This window comes from Salmo salar, chromosome 21 (assembly GCF_965601325.2).
Source record: "Salmo salar chromosome 21, fSalSal1, whole genome shotgun sequence".
Lineage (NCBI taxonomy): Eukaryota > Metazoa > Chordata > Actinopteri > Salmoniformes > Salmonidae > Salmo > Salmo salar.
Window position 1 is genome coordinate 51,251,643 of NC_138311.1, and position 23,911 is coordinate 51,275,553.

Sequence of the window (23,911 nt, forward strand, 5' to 3'; positions counted from 1 at the left end):
GTCATTACACCAGCAGTTATTAGGAAGAAAACTAAAATGTGATGTTAATATCAGACATGTTTATTATTATTTCCATTAAAAAAAAAATTAAAAAAAACACTGATGTTTTCCTAAAGACTTAAATTAGTGTTTATGAACGTTGACTTATTTGAGAAAATATCCACAATAACTGTCTTGGACTATTTTCGCTCTGAATTCACACAGTAATGATGTGACTCAATCATCCCCACATACCCTGGGCCTCCTCTCAGGGGGCCTGTCACACCCACACTGTGGTGGAAGTAGAACTGAGAGAGAGAGACAGACAGACATAGACAGACAGACATAGAGAGACATATTTACTTCAAACTATTTGTGTCCCTGAATTGAAGGCAATTTATAAAAAAAAAAAAAGATGATTGGACTAAATTAAATACATCTAGTTAGGCTTTCATTAGCGGATGTGCATTAAGTATACATTGTAATGAGTCCAGATGGAGATCTCTGCCCGGCTCCCAGTGTATAGTCAGTAAACAGCTTGCAGTGCTTTCTTAGGCGCATGTATCCACAGCTGTTGAACACTGCAGTGCCCAGGAGTCCCTGCACTTCCTCAACCTGGCATATGGCAGTATTGTCACTGGGCTCTCACTAGGACAGGGTGGGACAGAAGGGGTGGGGGACAAGGACAGGCATGACACAGAGGCCCAAAACCAATACCCCCCCCAATAACTGCATCTCTTCTCCCACCTGGATGAAGTTAGCCAGTCAGGTTATTACATTATACACACTGCACAGACAGGGTCAACTTACAATCTTGTTGAAGTCATGATCCCTGGGAGGAGTGTTGAGGTGAGTCTTACCTTCTGAGCCCAGGATGAAGTGGTGGATGTCTGGCCCAGTGGACATGCGTGGCCCCTGGCAGCTCTTCTCTATCACCCCTCGAGGGGTCACCACCTTTATGTGGATCACCTGGACATAGGACAAACAAGATGGCAGCTCAAGTCACTTAGCTTGACTTTAAATCACAGCAGAGAGGAGTGAAGAAATAGCCAGGTTAAAACAAGCACTATTTTGGTTGCTGAGTTCATATTCAAAGCTAAATTCTGTCAATCATTGGCAGAGCTTAAACAAAACAAGCAGGCCCCTTCGTCACAGGAAATCCAAATAGAACGGTTCCCATACATTAGCATGACGTAACTGTGTTTAAGATGGGCGTACCTGCAACTTCACGTTACAACCTTTTGTCCATTTACAAATCAGCCAGTAAGATCAGAGTTAGTCACAGAGAGGGAACATACCAGGTCCTCAATGTTACCATATACGTTCTTCTTCATGCCTGACGCTCTAGTGGCCACCCAGCCGCCCAGCGAACTGAACTCCATGGAGTCTGGCTCATGCCCCGTACAGTAGCCTCTCTCATTGAGCTGGGGAGAGTGACAAAGAAACACTCATCAGTATTCATAGGAGCAGAGTTTAGACCTACGTCATGTAAATCAGGGTTTTCCCCAAACTCAGTCCTGGCACCCCACGGGGTGCACGTTTTGGTTTCTGCCCTAGCACTACACAGCTGATTCAAATAACCAACTCATGCTCATCAAGCCTTGATTATTTGAGTCAGCTATGTTGTGCTAGGGCAAAAACCAAAACGTGCACCCAAATCCTGGTGTAAACCACAAGAATTTTAGATATGAAACCAAATCACAATCAAATTCCTCTTCCACCACTGGATTCAATTATGGGCTCATTAAGGGGCTTTTATGTTCAAATTATGTGCTTTATGACACCATATATTTTTTTTTACAACAGCCTAAAATGAACCACAAAATATAAGTGGAGGAGAAGAAAAAAAATGAAAGAGGGGAGTCAAAATATGAGTTGTTTCGGATGTGGCCTGGGCCCTGGTCTCAGTGCTGGGGGGGGCCTGGTCTCAGTGCTGGGGGGGGCCTGGTCTCAGTGCTGGGGGGGGCCTGGTCTCAGTGCTGGGGGGGGCCTGGTCTCAGTGCTGGGGGGGGCCTGGTCTCAGTGCTGGGGGGGGCCTGGTCTCAGTGCTGGGGGGGGCCTGGTCTCAGTGCTGGGGGGGCCTGGTCTCAGTGCTGGGGGGGGCCTGGTCTCAGTGCTGGGGGGGGCCTGGTCTCAGTGCTGGGGGGGGCCTGGTCTCAGTGCTGGGGGGGGCCTGGTCTCAGTGCTGGGGGGGGCCTGGTCTCAGTGCTGGGGGGGGCCTGGTCTCAGTGCTGGGGGGGGCCTGGTCTCAGTGCTGGGGGGGGCCTGGTCTCAGTGCTGGGGGGGGCCTGGTCTCAGTGCTGGGGGGGGCCTGGTCTCAGTGCTGGGGGGGCCAGCATCAGGCAGGCATTGCCTACTCTAACGCCTCCCGTCTTCCAGGTGACGTGTGAGGAGTCAGGCCGTGCGTTCATGGCACTGCTCTCCCCGACAGGCAGCTTTTAATGCAGAGCCATGTGCTCCGTCAAAATGGCCCCTCTATATGAAAAGGTGGAGCCAGTTTGAGACGCAGAGCACGCATTCCTTCACGTCAAACACTGCCTCCTCAATGTTTCGAAATTAGCTTGATGGTGCCATCTGCTCATCGCCCGAGCCTCAAGCTCTAACGTAGTTACCTCTTCTCCTATTCAGACCTTCCTAGCACTCCCTGGGTGGAGAGGCATGGCAGGCTACAGGTGAAAGATCCTGTAGAAGACGGCTTATACTTACCCATCTTAACAACAATGAGCCCTTGCATGGGAGATCATTCAGCATGAAATGGCTTAGTATGTATGAGTGCAAGGCACTTACTAATCTCTCCAAATCCTGACCGATGATGCCAGCTTCAATGTGGGCGACTAAATTCTTCTCGTCGATCCACAATATGCGGTTCTGCAGATAAAAACAAAGACAAAACTAATGAGTTCATAACATTTCACTGCTTCCATCATTTAGACCACAGTTCCCCAACTGGTGGCCCGCTGGTGGTTTTATGGAGTTTTTATTGTTGGACATAAAATACTATAAAATACTATAAAAACACCTGGAGATCAGCTCCATGCGATTTTAATTTGAGGAATCTGTTCCCAAGCATTCCCACACAGAGAGACAGGTGATCATATACAAATGTAAGCAAGGTTTTCAATTATTATGTTTTAGTCAAATATTATATCTGTTTGGGATTCTTGAAGTCAATTTGCAGTCAAATTATTAGTAATTATGTTCCGGGTCGCCGACTATTCACTCAAGAAAATAAATTGTCCCGCGGTTGAATCTAGTTGATGATCCCTGGTTTAGACCACTAGGACAAACAAAATACAACTGTGTCCAATGCCTTATGAGTTTAGCCCTGATCAAAAGCATGCTCTGTGTCCGATACATCCCATACAGGTTAGAGGGAAAGGATTTGAATGATTGCCGAAGTAATGTTGACAGCATATTCAAGGCTGTTCTCTAAAACTGCCTTCACCAAATGAATTACATCAAATACATTCCAGTTCTTGAGGTCTTTATTCTAGAACCCCCCCCCCAAAAAAAAGGTCAGTATGCAGCCTTTTATAACGACTGTGAGAAAAAGCCTGATGCCATGGTGACCACAATATCTATCAACGAGAAAGGTAATAACAACCAAGCTCGTGTTGTTTGTTGAAGACATGACTTTTTTTTGGGGGGGGGGGGGGGGGGGGTAATTTCGGTAGCACTTGTGAGATATGAACATGTGGCTGTCGTTACTAGAGGAGTGGGCCGTGGGGAGGACACAGTGTTAGTCAGATTCCAAAAGGTTAACCTCTCCAGTCACCCCCGGCCCAGCTTGAGCCATCATTCATTCTTTAGAGGTAATAAAGTGTCTGCTGCGGTCATACACAGTCTTTCATGTGACTCCCTCAGACCCGCTATTCCCTGTGACCTTTGACCCAGCGCACTGGTATTTATGTCACCTCCTCAGTGACTGCTGGACTAGCAATGTCCAGACAGCCAATATATCACCTGGGTTGACAGCTGTCAAACAGCTCTATGATACAGTATTGATAACAAATGCTGTTTGCCATCGGGTTTCCTTCCCTCACAGTATTTTTCACTGAGGAAAAAAGTTGAGCAAATGTATGATTCTCCGAAAGTAAGATAAGAGAGTGAGACAGCTGGACGTCTGAATAAGCTTTGATGTGGATATAGGAGCATCCCCCGTGCTGACCGACCCCCACCTTTCCTGTTGCGAGAGCGTCCTCCGTGCTGACCGACCCCCACCTTTCCTGTTGCGAGAGCGTCCTCCGTGCTGACCGACCCCCACCTTTCCTGTTGCGAGAGCGTCCTCCGTGCTGACCGACCCCCACCTTTACTGTTGCGAGAGCGTCCTCCGTGCTGACCGACCCCCATCTTTCCTGTTGCGAGAGCGTCCTCCGTGCTGACCGACCCCCATCTTTCCTGTTGCGAGAGCGTCCTCCGTGCTGACCGACCCCCATCTTTCCTGTTGCGAGAGCGTCCTCCGTGCTGACCGACCCCCATCTTTCCTGTTGCGAGAGCGTCCTCCGTGCTGACCGACCCCCATCTTTCCTGTTGCGAGAGCATCCTCCGTGCTGACCGACCCCTATCTTTCCTGTTGCGAGAGCGTCCTCCGTGCTGACCGACCCCCATCTTTCCTGTTGTGAGAGCGTCCCCCGTGCTCACCGACCCCCACCTTTCCTGTTGCGAGAGCGTCCTCCGTGCTGACCGACCCCCACCTTTCTTGTTGCGAGAGCGTCCTCCGTGCTGACCGACCCCTATCTTTCCTGTTGTGAGAGCGTCCTCCGTGCTGACCGACCCCCACCTTTGTTGCGAGAGCGTCCTCCGTGCTGACCGACCCCTATCTTTCCTGTTGCGAGAGCGTCCTCCGTGCTGACCGACCCCCACCTTTCCTGTTGCGAGAGCGTCCTCTTTCCTGTTGTGAGAGCGTCCTCCGTGCTGACCGACCCCTATCTTTCCTGTTGTGAGAGCTTCAGACATTCACAGCAAAAAAAAGCTCTAACGTCTCAAAAGAAATGGCCTGTAATACTTGGCTTTCTATTGTCCATACATAGAGTATATAGCCGGTTGATCTTGTGCAAGACATTATACGATCTGTAAAACTAAGATGTATCATTAACATACAGATACAAGGTTTTACTCTAAATACAAAACCTTATGAACACCTGCTCTTTCCATGACAGACGGATCAGGTTGAAAGCTATGATCCCTTAATGACGTTACTTGTTCAACCCACTTCAGTCAGTATAGATGAAGGGGAGTAGACAGGTTAAAGGAGGATTAATAAGCCTTCCCGACAATAGAGACATCCAATGAGAATGTGTTCCATTCAGAGGGTGAATGGACAAGACAAAAGATTTAAGTGCCTTTGAACAGGGTATGGTAGTAGGTGCCAAGCGCACAAGTTTGTGTCAATAACTGCAACGCTGCTGGGTGTTTCCACGCTCAACAGTTTCAATGTGTGTTTCAAGAATGATCCACCACCTAAAGGACATCCAGACAATTTGACACAACTGTAGGAAGCATTGGAGTCAACATGGGCAAGCATCCCTGTGGAACTCTTAACACATTGTAGAGTCCATGCCCTAACAAATTGAGGCTGTTCTGAGGGCAAAAAGGGTACACAGTGTATATTTGGTCCTATAGAAACAGTAAAGTTTGTCTCAACACAAGTGCTTTTTGGAGCAGATCCTTGTATGGTATACAAGCATTGTTTACAGATTTACGACGTGTGACTCTCAGAGTGGATCTAATGTGTCTCCAAGTCGGTTCATTCCCCACCATCTGGGAAGTATCCAGAGAGACGATGCAGCGGGTCTCCTCCGGAGGGCACTCTAGAGCGCTGGTCACACTGGTCCCTCCTGGATGGGGCACAGGAAACTAGAGGGGTTAGAGTTATGACTTCTCCCTGACCACATCACATGACCAGGGGAAAACTCTGGGCCCTAGCAGCAGGCTATAACCAGCACTTTCCCTGGTCAGGCCACATGGGCAAGACAGGGCATACCATTCTAATCTACAATATGTTTTAAAGTTTGGAAAACATAAATAAAAACATTATAATATATTCCACTATTGGGTTTGCAACAGTAAAATACTCACCGCCGTACGGTATCAAACAAACATTGTGCTTGCATGCCAGCTCCACAATTTTCACCACATCGTTGTGGCAGTCTGCAGAGGCAAAGGATACATAATATCTTGGATGGACATTTTATCCCATGCCATTATATAATACACAGCTATATGTTAGTGTTACATCGATGGCACAGAGTCTGCTACATCAAATTCCAGCCATCAGTCAACACAAATTTGCATGATAAAAAGGTGCCAGCCATAACTGCAGCGAACCAATCTGCCATGATTCATGACTATACTGTACTGGGACTGGTGTATTGGGTGTCCAACTCCTTCCCCCTGACGCTCTTATTAAGCCACCTCTCATACATATCAATATCCCTACGCCTCGGCAGAGATTAACCCTTTAAAAAAAAAATCCCCTGAGCCAGGATGAAGAGAAGCAATGCATTGTGGGAGGGAGGGAGGTGGAAACATTGGTCGTTCAAAACAGTAGTGATGTAAAACTCACTTGGCCACACCACCATGTCTGGAACACGCTCAAATGTCTTTCCTTCTCTGAGAGCAAAGATTTCATGTAAGCAATGACCTGTTAACACAAGGTGAACGTTTTTAAATATACTACGACAAAAGCAATTATGATTGTATGATCAGTATAATTAGTGTGATGTTGATAATACTGCTGTGTTCCTATATACCGCATGTGTAAGAATAAGGATGGCATCACACACTGTCTGTATGAGACCCAGCCTGCTGGAGGACCAGAGCATTCCTCACCGTGGGCACGGAACACCCTGTCCTCCGCCTCATTGGAGAATGGGATGCCTGTGGCCTTCAGGTTCTCTACGAATGCCTCGTTCAGTCTGGGCGGCGGCACAGCGCTGGCATTCAGGACGGGCTGGGACAAAGACATGGGAGGAGGAGGAGCCATTAACCGGTCGCTGCCGTCATTGGAATTCACACCAACAGGAGACATGAGGGTTGAAAACAAACAACACTTACTGTCGCAGGGCTTTTATGCTTCACACTGGCACCAAAGGTATTTTCAAACCAGTCCTGCAAACTGGGCAGGGTCATCCCGCTTAGGCTATACCTGGAATGAACCAAAAACACACAGGATTAAAAGAAAGCTTGACCCAAATCATAAACACATCCCCTCTGACCTAGGTGTTATGCTTGGAACTGCTGAAATACATACTGTCTGTTATGGGTATGGAGTCAGTGTGTGGTTGTTTGAGCTTAGAGGTTATTAGGTGAGCCCGGTGACCGCGCTGTCCCCGTGGCGCCAGGCCAGGCCAGACGCTGTATAATTGAACCGCTGGCACAGTAGAGGCCAACACATCAGGGAACTGTAGTCTGTCTTTGTCCAGCAGACCATTAAAAACACACTCCTTAATGAAAAGAGGAGAAATCTCATTCACTTTCATTTCTTCCATCTCTCAAACCACACAGAGAAAGCACAGAACAGGAAATGTTGTTGATACAACTTCTAGTAGAGACTAACAGAGGAACCATTTGCTACGCAGCATCCTGTAAAAATCACATCACTTCGCTTAGCTTTAAGTCTGACAGGCTTTCTGTTCTGAAACCATACGTCACCATCTCTGCCTCTATCATACAGGACAAAGATAAAAAGGTGCGGAACAGAAGATGTTGTGCCAAAGAAAACAGAAATCCATTCTGCAGCCAGTGTGGATTGAAGTCATACTCAGTTATCAGAGAGAGTAGAGAGACAATAGGTTAGGCTTCTTTAAAAAAAAAAACACATTTAAACACAGAGATTCAAACTAATCACTTCCTACATCAGCACTCAACATATTTCCAACAATTGTTCCCATGACAACTGTTAGCATAAACAAAACAAAAGCACCAACCCGTAGTCAAGGGTAAGAAGAAACATTCCATGAAAGGTAATAAGGGGAGTTTCAAACATCTGATAATCCCACTCATTGACCTGATGTCTGGGACTAAATCAAAACAAGATAAACAGAGTACAGATACCAGCCAATAGATGGCACTAGTACCCCACTCTGAATGAGGCTGGAGAGGAGTGGGAGGTTTTCAAATCAAAGTTTATTGATCATGTACACCAGGGTTTTCCCAAACTCCATCCTGGCCCTTTAGTTTTTTTGGCCTAGTACAACTCAGCTGATTCAAATAATCAAAGCTGGATGATGAGTTGGTTATTTAAGTCAGCTGTGTTATGCTCGAGCAAAAACACGCAAAAATGCCCCCATGGGGGGCACCAGGACCAAGTTTGTGGAAACCCTGGCATACACAGTTTAGCAGATGTTATAGCGGGTGCAGTGAAGCGCTTATGTTACTAGCTCCTAGCAACGCAGTAAAATATCAAATGAGTACACAAATAATCAATCATTTAAATACATAAAAAACAAGAAATCAAGAAATGTCGGAAGCAGTTTTAGGCGGTAGCCTGTGTAAAGCAGTGAATAACTAACATTGAGAAGTCTATCAACACGTGATTAGATGATTTAGCCTACAGATCTGAGACAATCAAGATTTTCTTCGCCAGAGTGAAAATGTTGAAAATGTTGAGACAGTATACTGTACCTTTTGCCTGTAAATTCTGCTTGACCCTTCTTGTTAAAGAGGAATTTGGAGTCACTGTACCCCCAGCCATTCCACTTCATAAGCTCCTGCCTGGGAGAGAACAAGAAACAGTTGGACAATTTAATTATGTTACAGTAGAAGCTAATACTGTAATAGCTCTGTCAGAGAGGACACAAGTCAAATCTGAAGGGACCAAGACAATACAAGGAAGCACTTTTAAAAGACCATGGACTTGCACCCTCATACTTGACATCCTGCTGCACAGTAGGCTAGTAATTGGATTAGTGGTCTATTTGCAATGGGGAATGTGTTGTAGTTCCCTTGTTTTGCTATCCGTTATTCAAAATGGGCTTTCCACATCATGGCTCTCCCTTTGTGTACTGGCAGTATGGGAGGCTCCAGTCACACCTAGGCCTGGTCTCAGAGGTGGTTATTCCCCTGTGGACTACACACAGACAACTACAAAAGCCTGTAGGCACAGTAACAAATGGGGAAGAAAACCTGTTACTTTCAAACAGCATGAACAGCAGTCATCAGACAGAGAGTGGCTTAGATCTCATTCCAAGGGGGAGCAGCATGATGAATAACCATAGATGAGCATTAGGAGAAAAGGTGTGGCCAACGAAGGTAGGGTATATCCTCTTAAAACAGTGTTCCAAATGAATAACATTGGTCGGCTTAGCATTATGCTAAATCAGGTTAGAGGATTCAAGAAACAAGTTTCAACACTGAACTGAAAATGTCAGGCAGAATTTTAGTATCTCAATATATCTACTGAATAATAAAAAAATATTTAAAAAAACTGACAGTTTAGTAATGTGTTTCATTGTCTGTGTTAAATCACTACGCTCATACCAAGGGAATGCTTTTCAGATATTCCCCGCCAGAGGAAACAGGCCGCTACAGCAGCCGGCCAGAGGAAACAGGTCGCTACGGCAGCCGGCCAGGGGAAACAGGCCGCTACGGCAGCCGACCAGAGGAAACGGGCCGCTACGGCAGCCGACCAGAGGAAACGGGCCGCTACGGCAGCCGACCAGAGGAAACGGGCCGCTACGGCAGCCGACCAGAGGAAACGGGCCGCTACGGCAGCCGGCCAGAGGAAACGGGCCGCTACGGCAGCCGGCCAGGGGAAACGGGCCGCTACGGCAGCCGGCCAGAGGAAACGGGCCGCTACGGCAGCCGGCCAGGGGAAACGGGCCGCTACGGCAGCCGGCCAGAGGAAACGGGCCGCTACGGCAGCCGGCCAGAGGAAACGGGCGGCTACGGCAGCCGGCCAGAGGAAACGGGCCGCTACGGCAGCCGGCCAGAGGAAACGGGCCGCTACGGCAGCCGGCCAGGGGAAACGGGCCGCTACGGCAGCCGGCCAGAGGAAACGGGCCGCTACGGCAGCCGGCCAGAGGAAACGGGCCGCTACGGCAGCCGGCCAGAGGAAATAGGCCACTACCCCTAGAAGGGATCCATAACTTAAGTTGGTACATGTGGTTGAGTAAAACCCATGAGGAATGCCTGCCAAACAGGCAGCCAGTAATTTATGAGGAGCCTGGGAAATGAGAGAGAGACATACTCTCAATGCCAGTCTATCACAGCCTGGCATCACAATGGACCACGACACAACTCTGATGTCCTGTCACAACCTCAACAAGCAGAGGAATACTACTGCCCGGAGATGAATGAATTTATTGTTTAATTAAATGGAAGCAATGGCCGTCTGGCCTCAAAGAGCTGGGGGAATCTTTTGAAGCGACTGTAATAAATATTACACTGCATGACGATGACCAGACCATTAGGCTAGTAACTAGCTGCTAGATCAGTGCCTTATTCAAAACGTTGCCTTGTTTTGTGGCTGCAATCAAATTATTACAACAGAATGAGGCAATCATATATATATATATATTTTTTTTTAAGAAGAAGGTTTGTCTGTTAAGAGGACTGGCCTTAAAATATCATTTGAAACAATGGACGCAAAGGTTTAGGTTGTTTCTGAAGTAGGTCAAATCCAGACTGACATTCCAGCAAGACCAAGACCAGTTAGTCCAGCTTTGTAGCAGGCAACATTCCTACTCTCCAGTGATAAGCGCAATTCTAGAAAATGTGGGCAATGAGGGTAAATTGATGAAGGTAACATTTATGCATACAGATAACAATACAAGTCGTACACAACATTCTTCTTACAAAATGGGGGTGGGCTCACACTGGAGAATTAGGCATAGACAGTCTTATAAAATGTATTGTGATAGTTAAAACAGTTTTGGCCACTCGTCAGCACAAAATGACCATACATTTGGCAATAGAGACCAACAAACCTGCAAAAATCTGGCTTCCAGGTTAAACCAAACTCATCATGTAAGAAAGGTAGCATTGGGGCAATTCCACATTAACAGAGTGATGCTGAGACTCAGATCTTTCACTTAATACAGAACAAATAATTAACATTCTTGTGGTAAAACGATGGTAACATTTCCTAAACACAGGCCATGTCACAGTTGACCACAACAATGCAGGATAATGGATTGTTCAGTGTTACATGGGTGAGTGGTTCATACAATACACCCTCTACGAAATGCAAATATGGAAGTGTGGTCTAAGGCATATCTGACACTAGCTGTCATAGGGTGGTAGGTAGTCTAGCGGTTGGGCCTGTAAATGAAAGGTCGCTGGTTCGATTGCCCTTGAGCAAGGCACTTAACCCTGATTTTATTTTTATGTCACTACAGCACGATTGTGAAAGCTTAACAGCCAACTCGTCTCATTACGAACTGATTGTCAGATCACCACAGGGCTTGGCCAAATCAGATCCAAGTCCAAGTTTTACCTGCTCAACTTTATCCCATTTCTGAATCTGGAAAAACTTTAACCTCTAGATAAAATGTGATATATGATAATATAATTAAGAATATAAAAATATGACCATTAGAAATGATCCCTTCTATTCAATAATGTATAGTAGCTAAATAGCTTATTCTGTTCATGTCACTCAAACACATTTGAGATTTCCCTAGACGTTGTTCAGAATATTGTCAGCATTTAAAACATCACCCGTAGTTTATCAAGCTATAGCTAACAATATAAATGTATAATGGAATAGGCTACCTTGAAATAGTCACAAATGTTGGCAAACTGATCTTGTGGTGTTACATAAACTTCAGCTGCCCACTGTCACTAGCGGCTAGTGTGGGTCTAGCCGATTAAACTCAACTCCTAGATTTACGATGGAGTTGAGCTGCGACTAGTGGTGGCAGACTGGAGCTCCGAGGTCAGATAAAATTATGTTTTTATCAAAACCTACTAATTTCAGCACCTAAAGAATAGCCCGCAAATAAACAGAACCCCTGTGTGTAATTCCAGTCTATTCTTTGGGTTCTGAAATCAGTATATAAGCATTTTATGTGGTGTCGCCGCTCAACTCCATCATAAATCTAGGAGTTTAGTCGGCTAGTGTGGATCATATAACGCTGGCAAGCTATGACAGATTTGGTACAGTCCTAGTGTAGGATTGACCTGAACTTCAATATCAACAGGGTGACAGATTAAACATTACTGAAACACATTCTAAATAAGTAGCCTAGCTAACTACAATGAAAAAGATTAATATAGAATACAGTCCCGCCGCACCCACTTCTATGAATGAACACTTTAAGGACCACTACCGCACATTCTGCTGGATCATTTTCTTAGCTAGCTAAATTAACGCAGAGATGTCTAAATAACAATATGTCAAGGAGGTCATCACAGTTTGTAAGACACCAATGATGTGTTTTTAAAATGACAAGAAAATGCATAACAGCTATTTCATACTGTATGACAATCACTTATAGCTAGCAGATAGCCCTCATATTCATCCACTTCTACCCCATTACCACCGCCAATTCCTACCTCTTTCTCGGCACCGTCCCTTTATTCTCTTCCGTTGAACCGGTCGCATCAATTTTGCATTCTTTTGCGATAATTCCTGAGTCACCGTCCTCATGTTTATGTAAATGCGCTGCAATTATCCTTAATCTTTGCTGTGCAATTCGTTGCCTCTCGGAGCTATTGCTGTTTGACGCCATACTGTTTCCGTGTTTGTGCAAGGAAGGGCAGCTGTCACAACGATAATAGGATAACAGCTAAATTGTAATCAAATCCCATCATGCTTTGCATTCAATTTGTGCTTTCAATACATATTACAATGTTGCAAAATGGGTTACATTATCGCCTATCTTTGCTGTTACTTTAATTTAATTGCTGGTAGTCTATAGAGCACGTTTCCCCAAGTGGCGGCCCGCGGGCCGAATTCCCGCGGGTGGTTTTATTTGGCCCCACACATTTTCTGAGCAAAAAAGTAAACTAAAAAAATACATATTTAAATTTTTTATTGTTGTACATAAAATACTGTAAAAACACCTGGAGATCAACTCCATGTGATTTAATTTGAGAAATCTGTTCCCAAGCATTCCCACACATCATAGAGAGACAGGTGATCATATACAAATGTAAGCAAGGTTTTCAATTATTATGTTTTAGTCAAATATTATATCTGTTTGGGATTCTTGAAGTCAATTTGCAGTCAAATTATTTGTAATTATGTTCCGGTCCCCCAACTATCCGCTCAAGAAAAAATTAAATAAAATAGTCCCGCAGCTGAATCTAGTTGATGAGAGCTACAGTCACTGGAATAGCTTATATTAGAAAAATATTTTTACAAGGCACAATGTGTGATTTACTGCTGTTCAATGGTCATTCCAAAAATGATATTGATTCTTGGAAGAATATAAATGAATGAGCTTTCTACTGTTTTCCCTTATCATCACTCCATAACAAGTATTGTAGTATAGGACTGGCTTACACGCATGTTGATTTGGACTGTCAGTTACATTCATACGGGTTTGAGAGTAGGCCTTCAGTTCATGGAAACTTGATGCCCATAGTTCTGAGGTCATCCTTTCAAGAGAAATGGCAAGAGAAAGAAATTCCAGATAAGTGTGGCATTCTCAACATGCATCAACGCAACTCTTCTTTCGCTGTGCCGGTGACTGCCTTTTTCTCAGACAGATTTGATCCATGGACAGGTAGCCTACTGATTACTTAAGCTTATCACAGAAGCTCTCTAAATATTAGACCATGATGAATGAACTGGGCTTTGGGAGAACTGAAATTCAAAACTTTTTCAAAACACAGAGAAAAACGTTGATTTTATTATAAGAAAGTAATCTAATTTAATAGCAGAAAACATACGTCATGTTGCTTAAATAATGTGTGCATGTGTCTTTAAAAATATGGTATGTAACTTTGGTGACTACTAGGGCTGCGATCCAAACACTTAAAAGACACACCCTCGTCCACTTACCCTTAAGGCCTTATGCCCTTGGGGGAAATCCCTGTCGCCATCTTGGCGGGTGGTCCAAATGATTAGCCAAGCAAGGGAAGTTTGCAACGTAAGCCCCTCAGCCCTCGTTTTTAGTCGGCTTTGCGAGTGTACAATTATGTTCACTCCGGGCCTGAAACTCCCCATAATTCAATTCGCGAGATTGTACATCCTCTAAGAAAAGTCAGTGAAAACTTAAAAATGACATCAATGGAGAAGTCAACATACAAGTGTAAGTAAAAAAGAATGCAAATAAGTTAGACAATTTGCTACTATGTAAAAATTGTATGTTTTTGTTTGGTTATTGTTAGGGTTGAACTGGCTATTTGTTTGCATAACCTATATAATATACTGGGGAAGCTATGCTACAATATTAAGTATATAAACTACGGATAAGTCAACTGCTGAAGACAAGAACTACACCCGGCGACAGGAAGTGCGTCACGAGGCTGGGACCATCCTGCACAAGACGATAGGATGAGCAAGTTTAAACCACGCTCCTCCTCCCTCTGACAGGCCAGCATTCAGCGGGAACTATCTCTGTCAGAGTATATAAGCGAGAACAATAGAATGTGACGTCCTCTTCTCTGTTTGCCCTGCGAGGTATAACAGAGAGACCTTATACGAACAACATATTTACCATACACGTGTTTGCATTAATTAAAGTACAAATAAATCAGAAGTTACTATGTGCTGACTATTTTGTTCTGATACCAGAATCGAAATGACGCAACTTTGACATTATCTTTTGGAAATTGTAGACATAAAATATTTTCCTTCTTCAGAAGTTCCAGCTAGGCAGGCCAACGGTAGTTAGCTAATTTGCTAGCTATCATACAGTAGGCGTATATTAAATATAAGTAGACATACACTCATTGACTGTAGCGCATATAAAGCACCCATATAAAGCACCCAGCGGTGGCTGAAAACACAATCATCGCGGGATGAACGAGTGATGCATTTCCGGCCAAGAGTGGTCAATTTAAACATTCTTCCTTCCTCCCTTTGCCCTGCAAGTGTATACTCGTCAGACGTCACGACACGTCATCAGAAGGTTCCACTTAATTTTATGGCTGAGGTGATACGTTTCTTATTAAGTGTTCGGACTGCAATCCTAATTGTTTTTTTGTTTTTTTAAACCTCCCGCTTTGGTCCGGATGTATCAATGTGTAGTTCATACATGTGTAATATATGAGCATAATTACTGTTTTACCTCGATTAGCCATGAAATCCCTAGTTTGAAAGCGACTGTTTTTTTTCTGGAAGCTCTGCGGTGCCTTTTCCCTTCCATTTTCCCCCATGTGGGACACTTTAGCAATTCGAGTTCTAGCCAATGAGCTTCAGCCCCTCGCCATTTGAGTGACAGCTAGCAAGATGCGCACACACAGCAGAGCAATGATGTGGTGCACATATCTACACATGTGACTTAGTATGCAATTTTCGGGGACCACATTTGGCTGGTCAGGGCTAACAAGTATACAAAAGTACCAGAGAATCTCGAAATTAGACAAGTTTTGTGCCCTTTATAGAGCCAGTGATGTTATTGCACTTTTTAGGACGTTTTATATTTAATTACCTGCCTTTTAAAAATATTTTTATGTATGGAAAGTTTGATTTGAAAGAACTGTTGATTCATACTGCTTGGACAGACAGCCTACACTGCATTGCAGAATAGCAACGTTTCAGCCTAACTTCCTATTGGCTGTCATATACATCTCTGAAATAGTTTATTAGATTTATATTTGCAACACTCCAACAATGAATGATACAACAGATCATTAGGCCTAACTACCATTCACAGGATACAATGTCAATACATAAACAGAAAATAATCCTTAAAAAGATCTTTGACATTAATGTTTATGGGTTTGATAAGGTTAATGTGGTAGGACCAGTACATTATGACCCAGGTCACTGAACAAGTGGTTTGAACATTTAAACTGCTCTTGTTTAACTGTGTCTCACCTCCATGAGTCACATGACAAAGTGAACATGAGGGATGACTGGAGTCTGGAGTTTCCATATGGCTCGCTGGGTCATCCTATAGAAAGTGATGCAACAATCTACTTGGTCTTTCTCCTACTCCAGTTTTTCCAGTCATAATTCAGACATTTCACTCTGATACCAACAGACCAAAGTGAGTCTTTAATTATAAGCAAATAAATACTTTCACAAGTAGGTGAAAACTGACGAGGCATGTCATTGTCAAAAGAAAAAGTTTATTCTTAGAACATTTTAGTGACAAGGAGTTTCCCAATTGAAGTCTGCAAGTGGCATGTTGTGGAATAATGGTCCCAATCTCCAGATGGTAGGTTTATTTCCCCCAGGCCAGAGCGTTAACTCCCAAAATAAAGTTCTGTAATGCACTGACTGCAAACAATTAGAGTCGAAGTGTATCACCGAACTTTACTTGGACAGCCACAGTGCCAACCCTTTTCACTACTCCTTCACCTGCAACATATAAGAGAGTGAAATGTAAGTTTCCTATTGATGTGCTGGGTTGATAAACACTTTGAATTAACACTGTAGTGTGGGAAAATATGTAATTATGAGGTTGGGATGACTTTCTGAACACAATATTGAAACCTAAAATTAAAATCCACCATGATTTTGAGATTAAACTGAATCAAGCACAGCTGAGTGCTTTACAAAAGTGTATTACGTGGAACTTTAACTAATTCTCTGGGCTTATTAAAACAACACAGAGAGGAGTGAATGGAAAGCCTGCTGTTGGAAACTTGGATTGATTCTCACACTCCGACACCAACCCCCCACCACACAAATGATGAAATCATACAATATCACACAGTAAGAGGCAAGATACATTTTCTTTCATAAGGTGTTTACTTTGCAGTTCAACCTTGACTATCTTCAAGGTAGTAAAGGGCAACAATTAGGGCACTCCATATGTGGAACAGATGACGTGTCTAAAAGGTTCCAAATTTGAAATCATGAATTTCTTTATGCTGAATAGCTCACTCCATGGGTAAGACACCCACGTTCATTACGCTGTTTAGCCTACTTGTTGAGTTTTTCACAAGCCACAGACTGAATTTCACAATGAAAATCTAGTACAATGGTCTACCTATAAAACAAGGTAAATATTCAACATATTCCACTTCACATTACAGTAACAAATACATGTATATTCAATACAGTTTGTAGAGTTGCTTATTGTCATGAAGTTACAAAGTACAAAATCAAACAGTGAATTAAAAGATGTTGGAATTCGATTAGCAGATGTGAAATGCCATAGCATAGCTTCATATTCTAAATGTGAAAACTATAATGAGAAGCTAAAGAAATGCAAATCATCATACGGTACCTGGTAGAAACGGGAGCTCTTAAAGGGCAACAGCTGCAATCAAGCACGAGGGCAAACCGATAATAAAATGCAAAAACCAGTGGGCTATCTAAAATGGTTGCAGGACAAACTATCAAAGCAAGCAAGAGTTTTTCCACTTCCTAATTTCGCGGTTGACGTCCCTCTTTGGAGCCTCCATACAGTGTTCGTATTGGTGCCTTCACGCCGCTTTTACCTCATATTCTATTCTTTCAGCCCTGTGTAGTTCAGTCTGTAGCTGGAAGAATGTCGACGTGGAGCTGCCAAACGTGAACGCGTATTCGTGGGCGCGCTTGAGGAAGAAAAAAAACCCGTATAATTTCAGATTGTGGAACAGTGAAGTAAGTGCACGGTGTAGTAGGTAAGGTAGCTAGAGGTAGTGAGGCTCTTTACATATAAATTGTCGGAGCTCGTCGTATGACCACCTCATTAAGAAGACATGTTTCAAACGCTACTTAATTGCAAAGTGGTCCCAACCTCTCAGGTGTCAGAATGTTAGACTAGACGCAGTGGTTCCCAAACTTTTTAGTCCCGTACCCCTTCAAACATTCAACCTCCAGCTGCGTAGCCCCTCTAGCACCAGGGTCAGCGCACTCTCAATTTATTTATTTTTGCCATCATTGTATACCTGTAATGATCTGAATCTGGGATTACAGGGACTCTCCGCATCTATATTCAATGTGCGGGACACTTTATGATACATTTATTAAACATAAGAATGAGTGTGAGTTTTTTTCACAACCGGCTCATGGGAAGTGACAAAGAGCTCTTATAGGACCAGGGCACAAATAATATAATAATCAATCATTTTGGTCTTTATTTAATCATCTTATATTTAAACCTGATTTGTTAATCGAAAATTGTGAATATCTCACCACAGGTTAATGAGAAGGGTGTGCTTGAAAGGATGCGCATAACTCTGCAATGTTGGGTTGTTTTGGAGAGAGTCTCAGTCTTTAAATCATTTTCCACACACAGTCTGTGCCTGTATTTAGTTTTCATGCTAGTGAGGGCTGAGAATCCACTCTCACATAGGTACGTGGTTGCAAAGGGCATCAGTGTCTTAACAGCTCGATTTGGCAAGGCAGGATACTCTGAGCGCAGCCCAATCCAGAAATCTGGCAGTGGCTTCTGATTAAATTCAATTTTCACAGAACCGCTTGTTGCAATTTCGATGAGGCTCTCTTGTTCAGATATCGGTAAGTGGACTGGAGGCAGGGCATGAAAGGGATAACAAATCCAGGTGTTTGTGTCGTCCGTTTCGGGAAAGTACCTGCGTAATTGCGCACCCAACTCACTCAGGTGCTTCGTTTTATCACATTTGACATCGTCTGTAAGCTTGAGTTCATTTGCACACCAAAAAATCCTACAATGATGGAAAGACCTGTGTGGTGTCCTTGTTAATGCAGACAGAGAAGAGTTCCAACTTCTTAATCATAGCCTCAATTTTGTCTCGCACATTGAATATAGTTGCGGAGAGTCCCTGTAATCCTAGATTCAGATCATTCAGGCGAGAAAAAACATCACCCAGATAGGCCAGTCGTGTGAGAAACTCGTCATCATGCAAGCGGTCAGACAAGTGAAAATGATGGTCAGTAAAAATAACTTTAAGCTCGTCTCGGCACTTCTGTATGTTGTAAAAGCGTTACATGGTCACTGCCCATATTGCATAGTGCAGAAAAAACACAAGAGTTCAGGGGCCTTGCTTTAACAAAGTTAACCATTTTCACTGTAGTGTCCAAAATGTCTTTCAAGCTGTCAGGCATTCCCTTGGCAGCAAGAGCCTCTCGGTGGATGCTACAGTGGACCCAAGTGGCGTCGGGAGCAACTGCTTGCATGCGAGTTACCACTCCACTATGTCTCCTTGTCATGGCTTTTGCGTCATCAGTACAGATACCAACACATCTTGACCACCAATGTCCATTTGATGTCACAAAGCTGTCCAGTACTTAAAAAAATATCCTCTCCTGTTGTCCTGGTTTCCAGTGGTTTGCAGAAGAGGATGTCTTCCTTAATTGACCCCCCATAAACATAATGGACAGCAGCGGATTTAGGTATGGGCGACATAGGCAGCCGCCCAGGGTGTCATCTTGCCTGGGGCGGCACAGGGCGCCCGCACAAAAAAAATCACATTGGTGACATTTGCACAATCAGTTTTCTATCGCTCATTTGCACGTCACGTCAATGGTATCATGTCACCGTGTGGGACTGTCGGTCAATTAACCTTGTCGGAGTGGGCGCCCTGATTCTAGTCCGTGAGCTAGGCAGGCTACTGCCTGGGAAGGTCTCCCACTCAGAAGTACGAGATGGGGAGGGGTGCGGTGGGTAGGTAGACCTCAGGTCTCCCCACTGGAAGCCCGAGGTAGGAGGAGCGGGGGAATCTATCAAATAGTCCACCTCTAACTTTGTACAGTAAGAATGCAATTAGTAAAATCAGCCACACTACGAAATGCTACCAAATAAACCACAATTCATTCATAATACTGTGAATATATAGTTTCACAGACATATTGTTGAATTTTTTTTTACTGGTTTGTGCGAAATCATTAAGATGAATATAAAACCAGTCTGCACACTACCTGAGGTCCACCATGTCACAGGAACGCCTTAGTGGCCTTGCTGTCACCAGTATTAAATAATGCAATTGCTGGGCAGAGTTCTTATGATGATGTAATTGATGACTTTGCATCAAGGAAGGCAAGAAAGGGTTTAGATGGCAGTTGTGCAATTTAGTTTGTGTGTTTCCTGTTTGAAGTGCAATAGCGTAATAATCAGGTTCTCTTCTTTATAAGTGTGTTATTCTATTTGTGTGATGTAGGATTTGAGCAATTTAGTTTTATTTGTGTGTGTTTTTGTTAGCAATAGGGTAATAGCGCAATAATGAAATTATTTTGTATTTGTATTTCTATATTACAATTTGTTTCTATTTGTCATTGTTACTACATTTTGATATTTTAGTCTTATTTTTGAATATATTTTTTTATATTTATATAGTTTTAAATGTTATGATTATTTATTTGTGTTGTTCCAAATGTCTGAATAAAAATTACAGTTGGTGGTGTTTTTTTGTGTGTTTTTTTGGCTGAAGAGGGGGTTCGCCCAGGGAGCCATACGAGGTAGAACCGCCACTGGTAACGGACATATACCAGGAGCTGTGCCAGGCCAGCCACGTCTGTTGACTCATCCAGCTGTAACATGGCGGTTTTGGAGCAGTGGTTTCTTCCTTGCTGAGCGGCCTTTCAGGTTATGTCGATGTTGGACTCGTTTTACTATGGATATAGATACTTTTGTACCCGTTTCCTCCAGCATCTTCACAAGGTCCTTTGCTGTTGTTCTGAGATTGATTTGCACTTTTCGCACCAAAGTACGTTCATCTCTAGGAGACAGAACGCGTCTCCTTCCTGAGCGGTTTGACGGCTGCGTGGTCCCATGGTGTTTATACTTGCGTACTATTGTTTGTACAGATGGACGTGGTACCTTCAGGCGTTTGGAAATTGCTCCCAAGGATGAACCAGACTTGTAGAGGTCTACAATTTTCTTCTGAGGTCTTGGCTGATTTCTTTTGATTTTCCCATAATGTCAAGCAAAGAGTTTGAAGGTAGGCCTTGAAATACATCCACAGGTACACCTTCAATTGACTCAGAAGCTTCTAAAGCCATGACATAATTTTCTGGAATTTTCCAAGGTGTTTAAAGGCACAGTCAACTTAGTGTATGTAAACTTCTGACCCACTGGAATTGTGATACAGTGAATTATAAGTGAAATAATCTGTCTGTAAACAATTGTTGGAAAAATTACTTGTGTCATGCACAAAGTAGATGTCCTAACCGACTTGCCAAAACTACAGTTTGTTAACAAGATATTTGTGGAGTGGTTGAAAAACAAGTTTTAATGACTCCAACCTAATTGTATGTAAACTTCCGACATCAACTGTATATATATGTTTATGTACTTGTGCACACAACTAGGCTATACTGGGGAATGTGAAATTCCTGTATTGTGTTGCAAATATCCATTCTTATGAAAGGCAACCGTGTGTCGGCTACCACCTGGTCTGGAGTCAACAGGCTGGGTCTTTTCTGGGGCTCCGGTAAAGTTCCACGGACTCTGTGCACCATAACGTCTGTCTAAATGGCGTGGCTCTGCACAGGGTGCAAGGGCCTGCGACTGCTGTGCTATACAAGCTATTATAAACTGGGTGGTTCGAGCCCTGAATGCTGATTGGCTGACAGTCGTGGTATATTAGACCGTATACCACGGGTGTGACAAAACACTTATTTTTTTACTGCTCTAATTACGTTGGTAACCAGTTTATAATAGCAATAAGGCACCTCAGGGGTTTGTGATATATGGCCAATATACCACGGCTAAGGGCTGTATCCAGGCACTCCACGTTGCGTCGTGTGTGTATAAGAACAACCCTTAGCTGTGGTATATTGGCCATATAACACACCTCCTCGGGCCTTATTGCTTAACTGTACAAGTGCATTAAATACTTTGGCATCATCTAACCAGAAGAGGTCCCTATGTATTGTACCAAGTTTCATGGGTTGCCACCCCATCTCTCTACCAGTAAGCTGTGAGGCCCGCTGGAAACAACTGGAGTACTATTGAAAACAATCACAGTGATCAATATTCTGCACAAGTGTGCCTTCAATTTAAATTTCAATTCTTATTATCTTCATTGCATTCCCATTGTAGCATATATCCGGCGACGCTCCTCAGCCCTGAGCCTCCGGCGACGCTCCTCAGACCTGAGCCTCCGGCGACACTCCTCAGCCCTGAGCCTCCGGCGACACTCCTCAGCCCTGAGCCTCCGGCGACGCTCCTCAGCCCTGAGCCTCCAGCGACGCCCCTCAGCCTGGAGCCTCCAGCGACGCCCCTCAGCCAGGAGCCTCCAGCAACGCCCCTCAGCCTAGAGTCTTCTGAACGGGAGCTACTCCCAGTGCCAGAGCCACCTCCGTAGTGGGAGGATTGGGAAGGGGGTGTGTAGCACAGGGACTGTCGTTGACGGTGGCCACCCTCCCTTTCCTTCCTTTAAGTTTGTGGTTGTTTTTGTGGGGTTTTGGTTTTTGAGGTGCATTCGGGGTCTGCACCTTTTGGGGGGGGGGGGGGGGGGGTACTGTCATGTCCTGACCAGTAAAAGGGGTTATTTGTCATTGTAGTTTGTTCAGGGCGTGGCAGGGGTTGTTTGTTTTGTGTGTTTTGGTGTTTTTGGTTTAGGTTCTATGTTTTCTATTTCTATGTTTATATCTAGTTTTCTATTTCTATGTTGGGATTTTGGCAATGACCTCCAATTAGAGGCAGCTGGTTGTCATTGTCTCTAATTGGAGGCCATATTTAGTTGTGTTTGTTTCACTTGTGTTTTGTGGGTGGTTATTTTCTGTATAGCCTGGGAGCCTTATGGAACTGTTTTTGTCGTGTGTTTATTTTGTTTAAGTGTTTTCTTTAAATAAATTAAGAAGATGAGCACTTTACCCGCTGCGCCTTGGTCCAATCCTTACGACCCCCGTGACAATTCAGGACATAAAGTTAATTTCTTTGCCACATTTTTTGCAGTTTATTTTAGTTTGGTATTACAAATAGGATGCATGTTTTGGAATATTTTTATTCTGTAAAGGGCTCCCGAGTGGCGCAGCGGTCTAAGGTACTGCATCTCAGTGCTAGAAGCGTCACTACAGACCCTGGTTCGATCCCGGGCTGCATCACAACTGGCCGTGATCGGGAGTCCCATAGGGTGGCGCACAATTTGCTCAGCGTCGTCTGGGTTAGGGGAGGGTTTGGCCGGGGTAGGCCATCATTACAGATAAGAATTTGTTCTTAACTGACTTGCCTGGTTAAATAAAATACAGGCTTCCTTTTCACTCTGTGATGAAGGTTAGTATTGTGGAGTAACTGGAATGTTGTTGGTCCATCCTCAGTTTTCACCTATCACAGCCATTAATCTCTCTAACTGTTTTAAAATCCCTGAGCGGTTTCCTTCCTCTCCGGCAACTGAATTAGGAAGGACGTCTGTATCTTTGTAGTGACTGGGTGTATTCATACACCATACAAAGTGTAATTAATAACTGCACCATGCTCAAAGGGATATTTAATGTTGGCTTTTTTCTTTTTCTTTTTTTTTTACCCATCTACCAATAGGTGCCCTTCTTCGCGAGGCATTGGAAAACCCCCCTGGTCTTTGTAGTTGAATCTGTGTTTGAAATTCATTGCTCGACTGAGGGATCTTACAGATAATTGTTTGTGTGGTAGTCAGAGATGAGGTAGTCATTCAAATGTCATGTTAAACACTATCATTGCTTACAGAGTGATTCCATGCAACTTATTAAGTCAAATAAAATCAAATAAAAATGTATTGGTCACATACACCTGTTTAGCAGATGTTATTGTGGGTGTAGTGAAATTATTGTGTTTCTAGCTCCAACAGTGCAGAATATCTAACATGTAATATCTAACAATTTCATAACAATACACACAAATCTAAAGTAAATATTTGGATGAGCAATGTCAGAGCAGCATAGACTAAGATAGAGTAGAATACAGTATATACATATGAGATGAGTAATGCAAAATATGTAAATATTATTCAAGTGACTAGTGTTCCATTATTAAAGTGGCCT

General features: G+C 43.7%; 1 protein-coding gene and 1 long non-coding RNA gene across 5 annotated transcripts in view; both read right to left on the reverse strand.

The window, feature by feature from the left end:
* Positions 1-12,818, reverse strand: part of LOC106582468 (alkyldihydroxyacetonephosphate synthase, peroxisomal) — a 33,209-nt gene extending 20,391 nt beyond the window's left edge. For 2 of the 4 annotated variants that reach the window (XR_014382072.1, XM_082967230.1), the window contains exons 1-10: positions 12,478-12,803; positions 8,605-8,694; positions 7,036-7,126; positions 6,811-6,931; positions 6,545-6,622; positions 6,058-6,129; positions 5,737-5,816; positions 2,767-2,847; positions 1,278-1,403; positions 840-948 (exon numbers count right to left, since the gene is read on the reverse strand). Coding sequence is in view for 2 of the 4 variants with exons in the window: in XM_082967230.1 (XP_082823356.1) it covers positions 840-948; positions 1,278-1,403; positions 2,767-2,847; positions 5,737-5,816; positions 6,058-6,129; positions 6,545-6,622; positions 6,811-6,931; positions 7,036-7,126; positions 8,605-8,694; positions 12,478-12,653 (1,024 nt within the window). In the remaining 2 variants the exon portion in view is untranslated. Of the gene's footprint in view, positions 1-839; positions 949-1,277; positions 1,404-2,766; positions 2,848-5,736; positions 5,817-6,057; positions 6,130-6,544; positions 6,623-6,810; positions 6,932-7,035; positions 7,127-7,231; positions 7,425-8,604; positions 8,695-12,477 lie in introns of all 4 variants that reach the window. The other 2 variants (XM_082967231.1, XR_014382073.1) reach the window with 2 other exon arrangements.
* Positions 12,819-16,147: 3,329 nt separating this feature from the next.
* LOC106582454 (uncharacterized) lies at positions 16,148-17,757 on the reverse strand. Its single transcript, XR_001323311.2, has 2 exons — positions 17,274-17,757; positions 16,148-16,399 (listed from the first exon to the last, which is right to left on the reverse strand). It is a non-coding gene; the product is annotated as an uncharacterized LOC106582454 (long non-coding RNA).
* Positions 17,758-23,911: the final 6,154 nt, after the last annotated feature.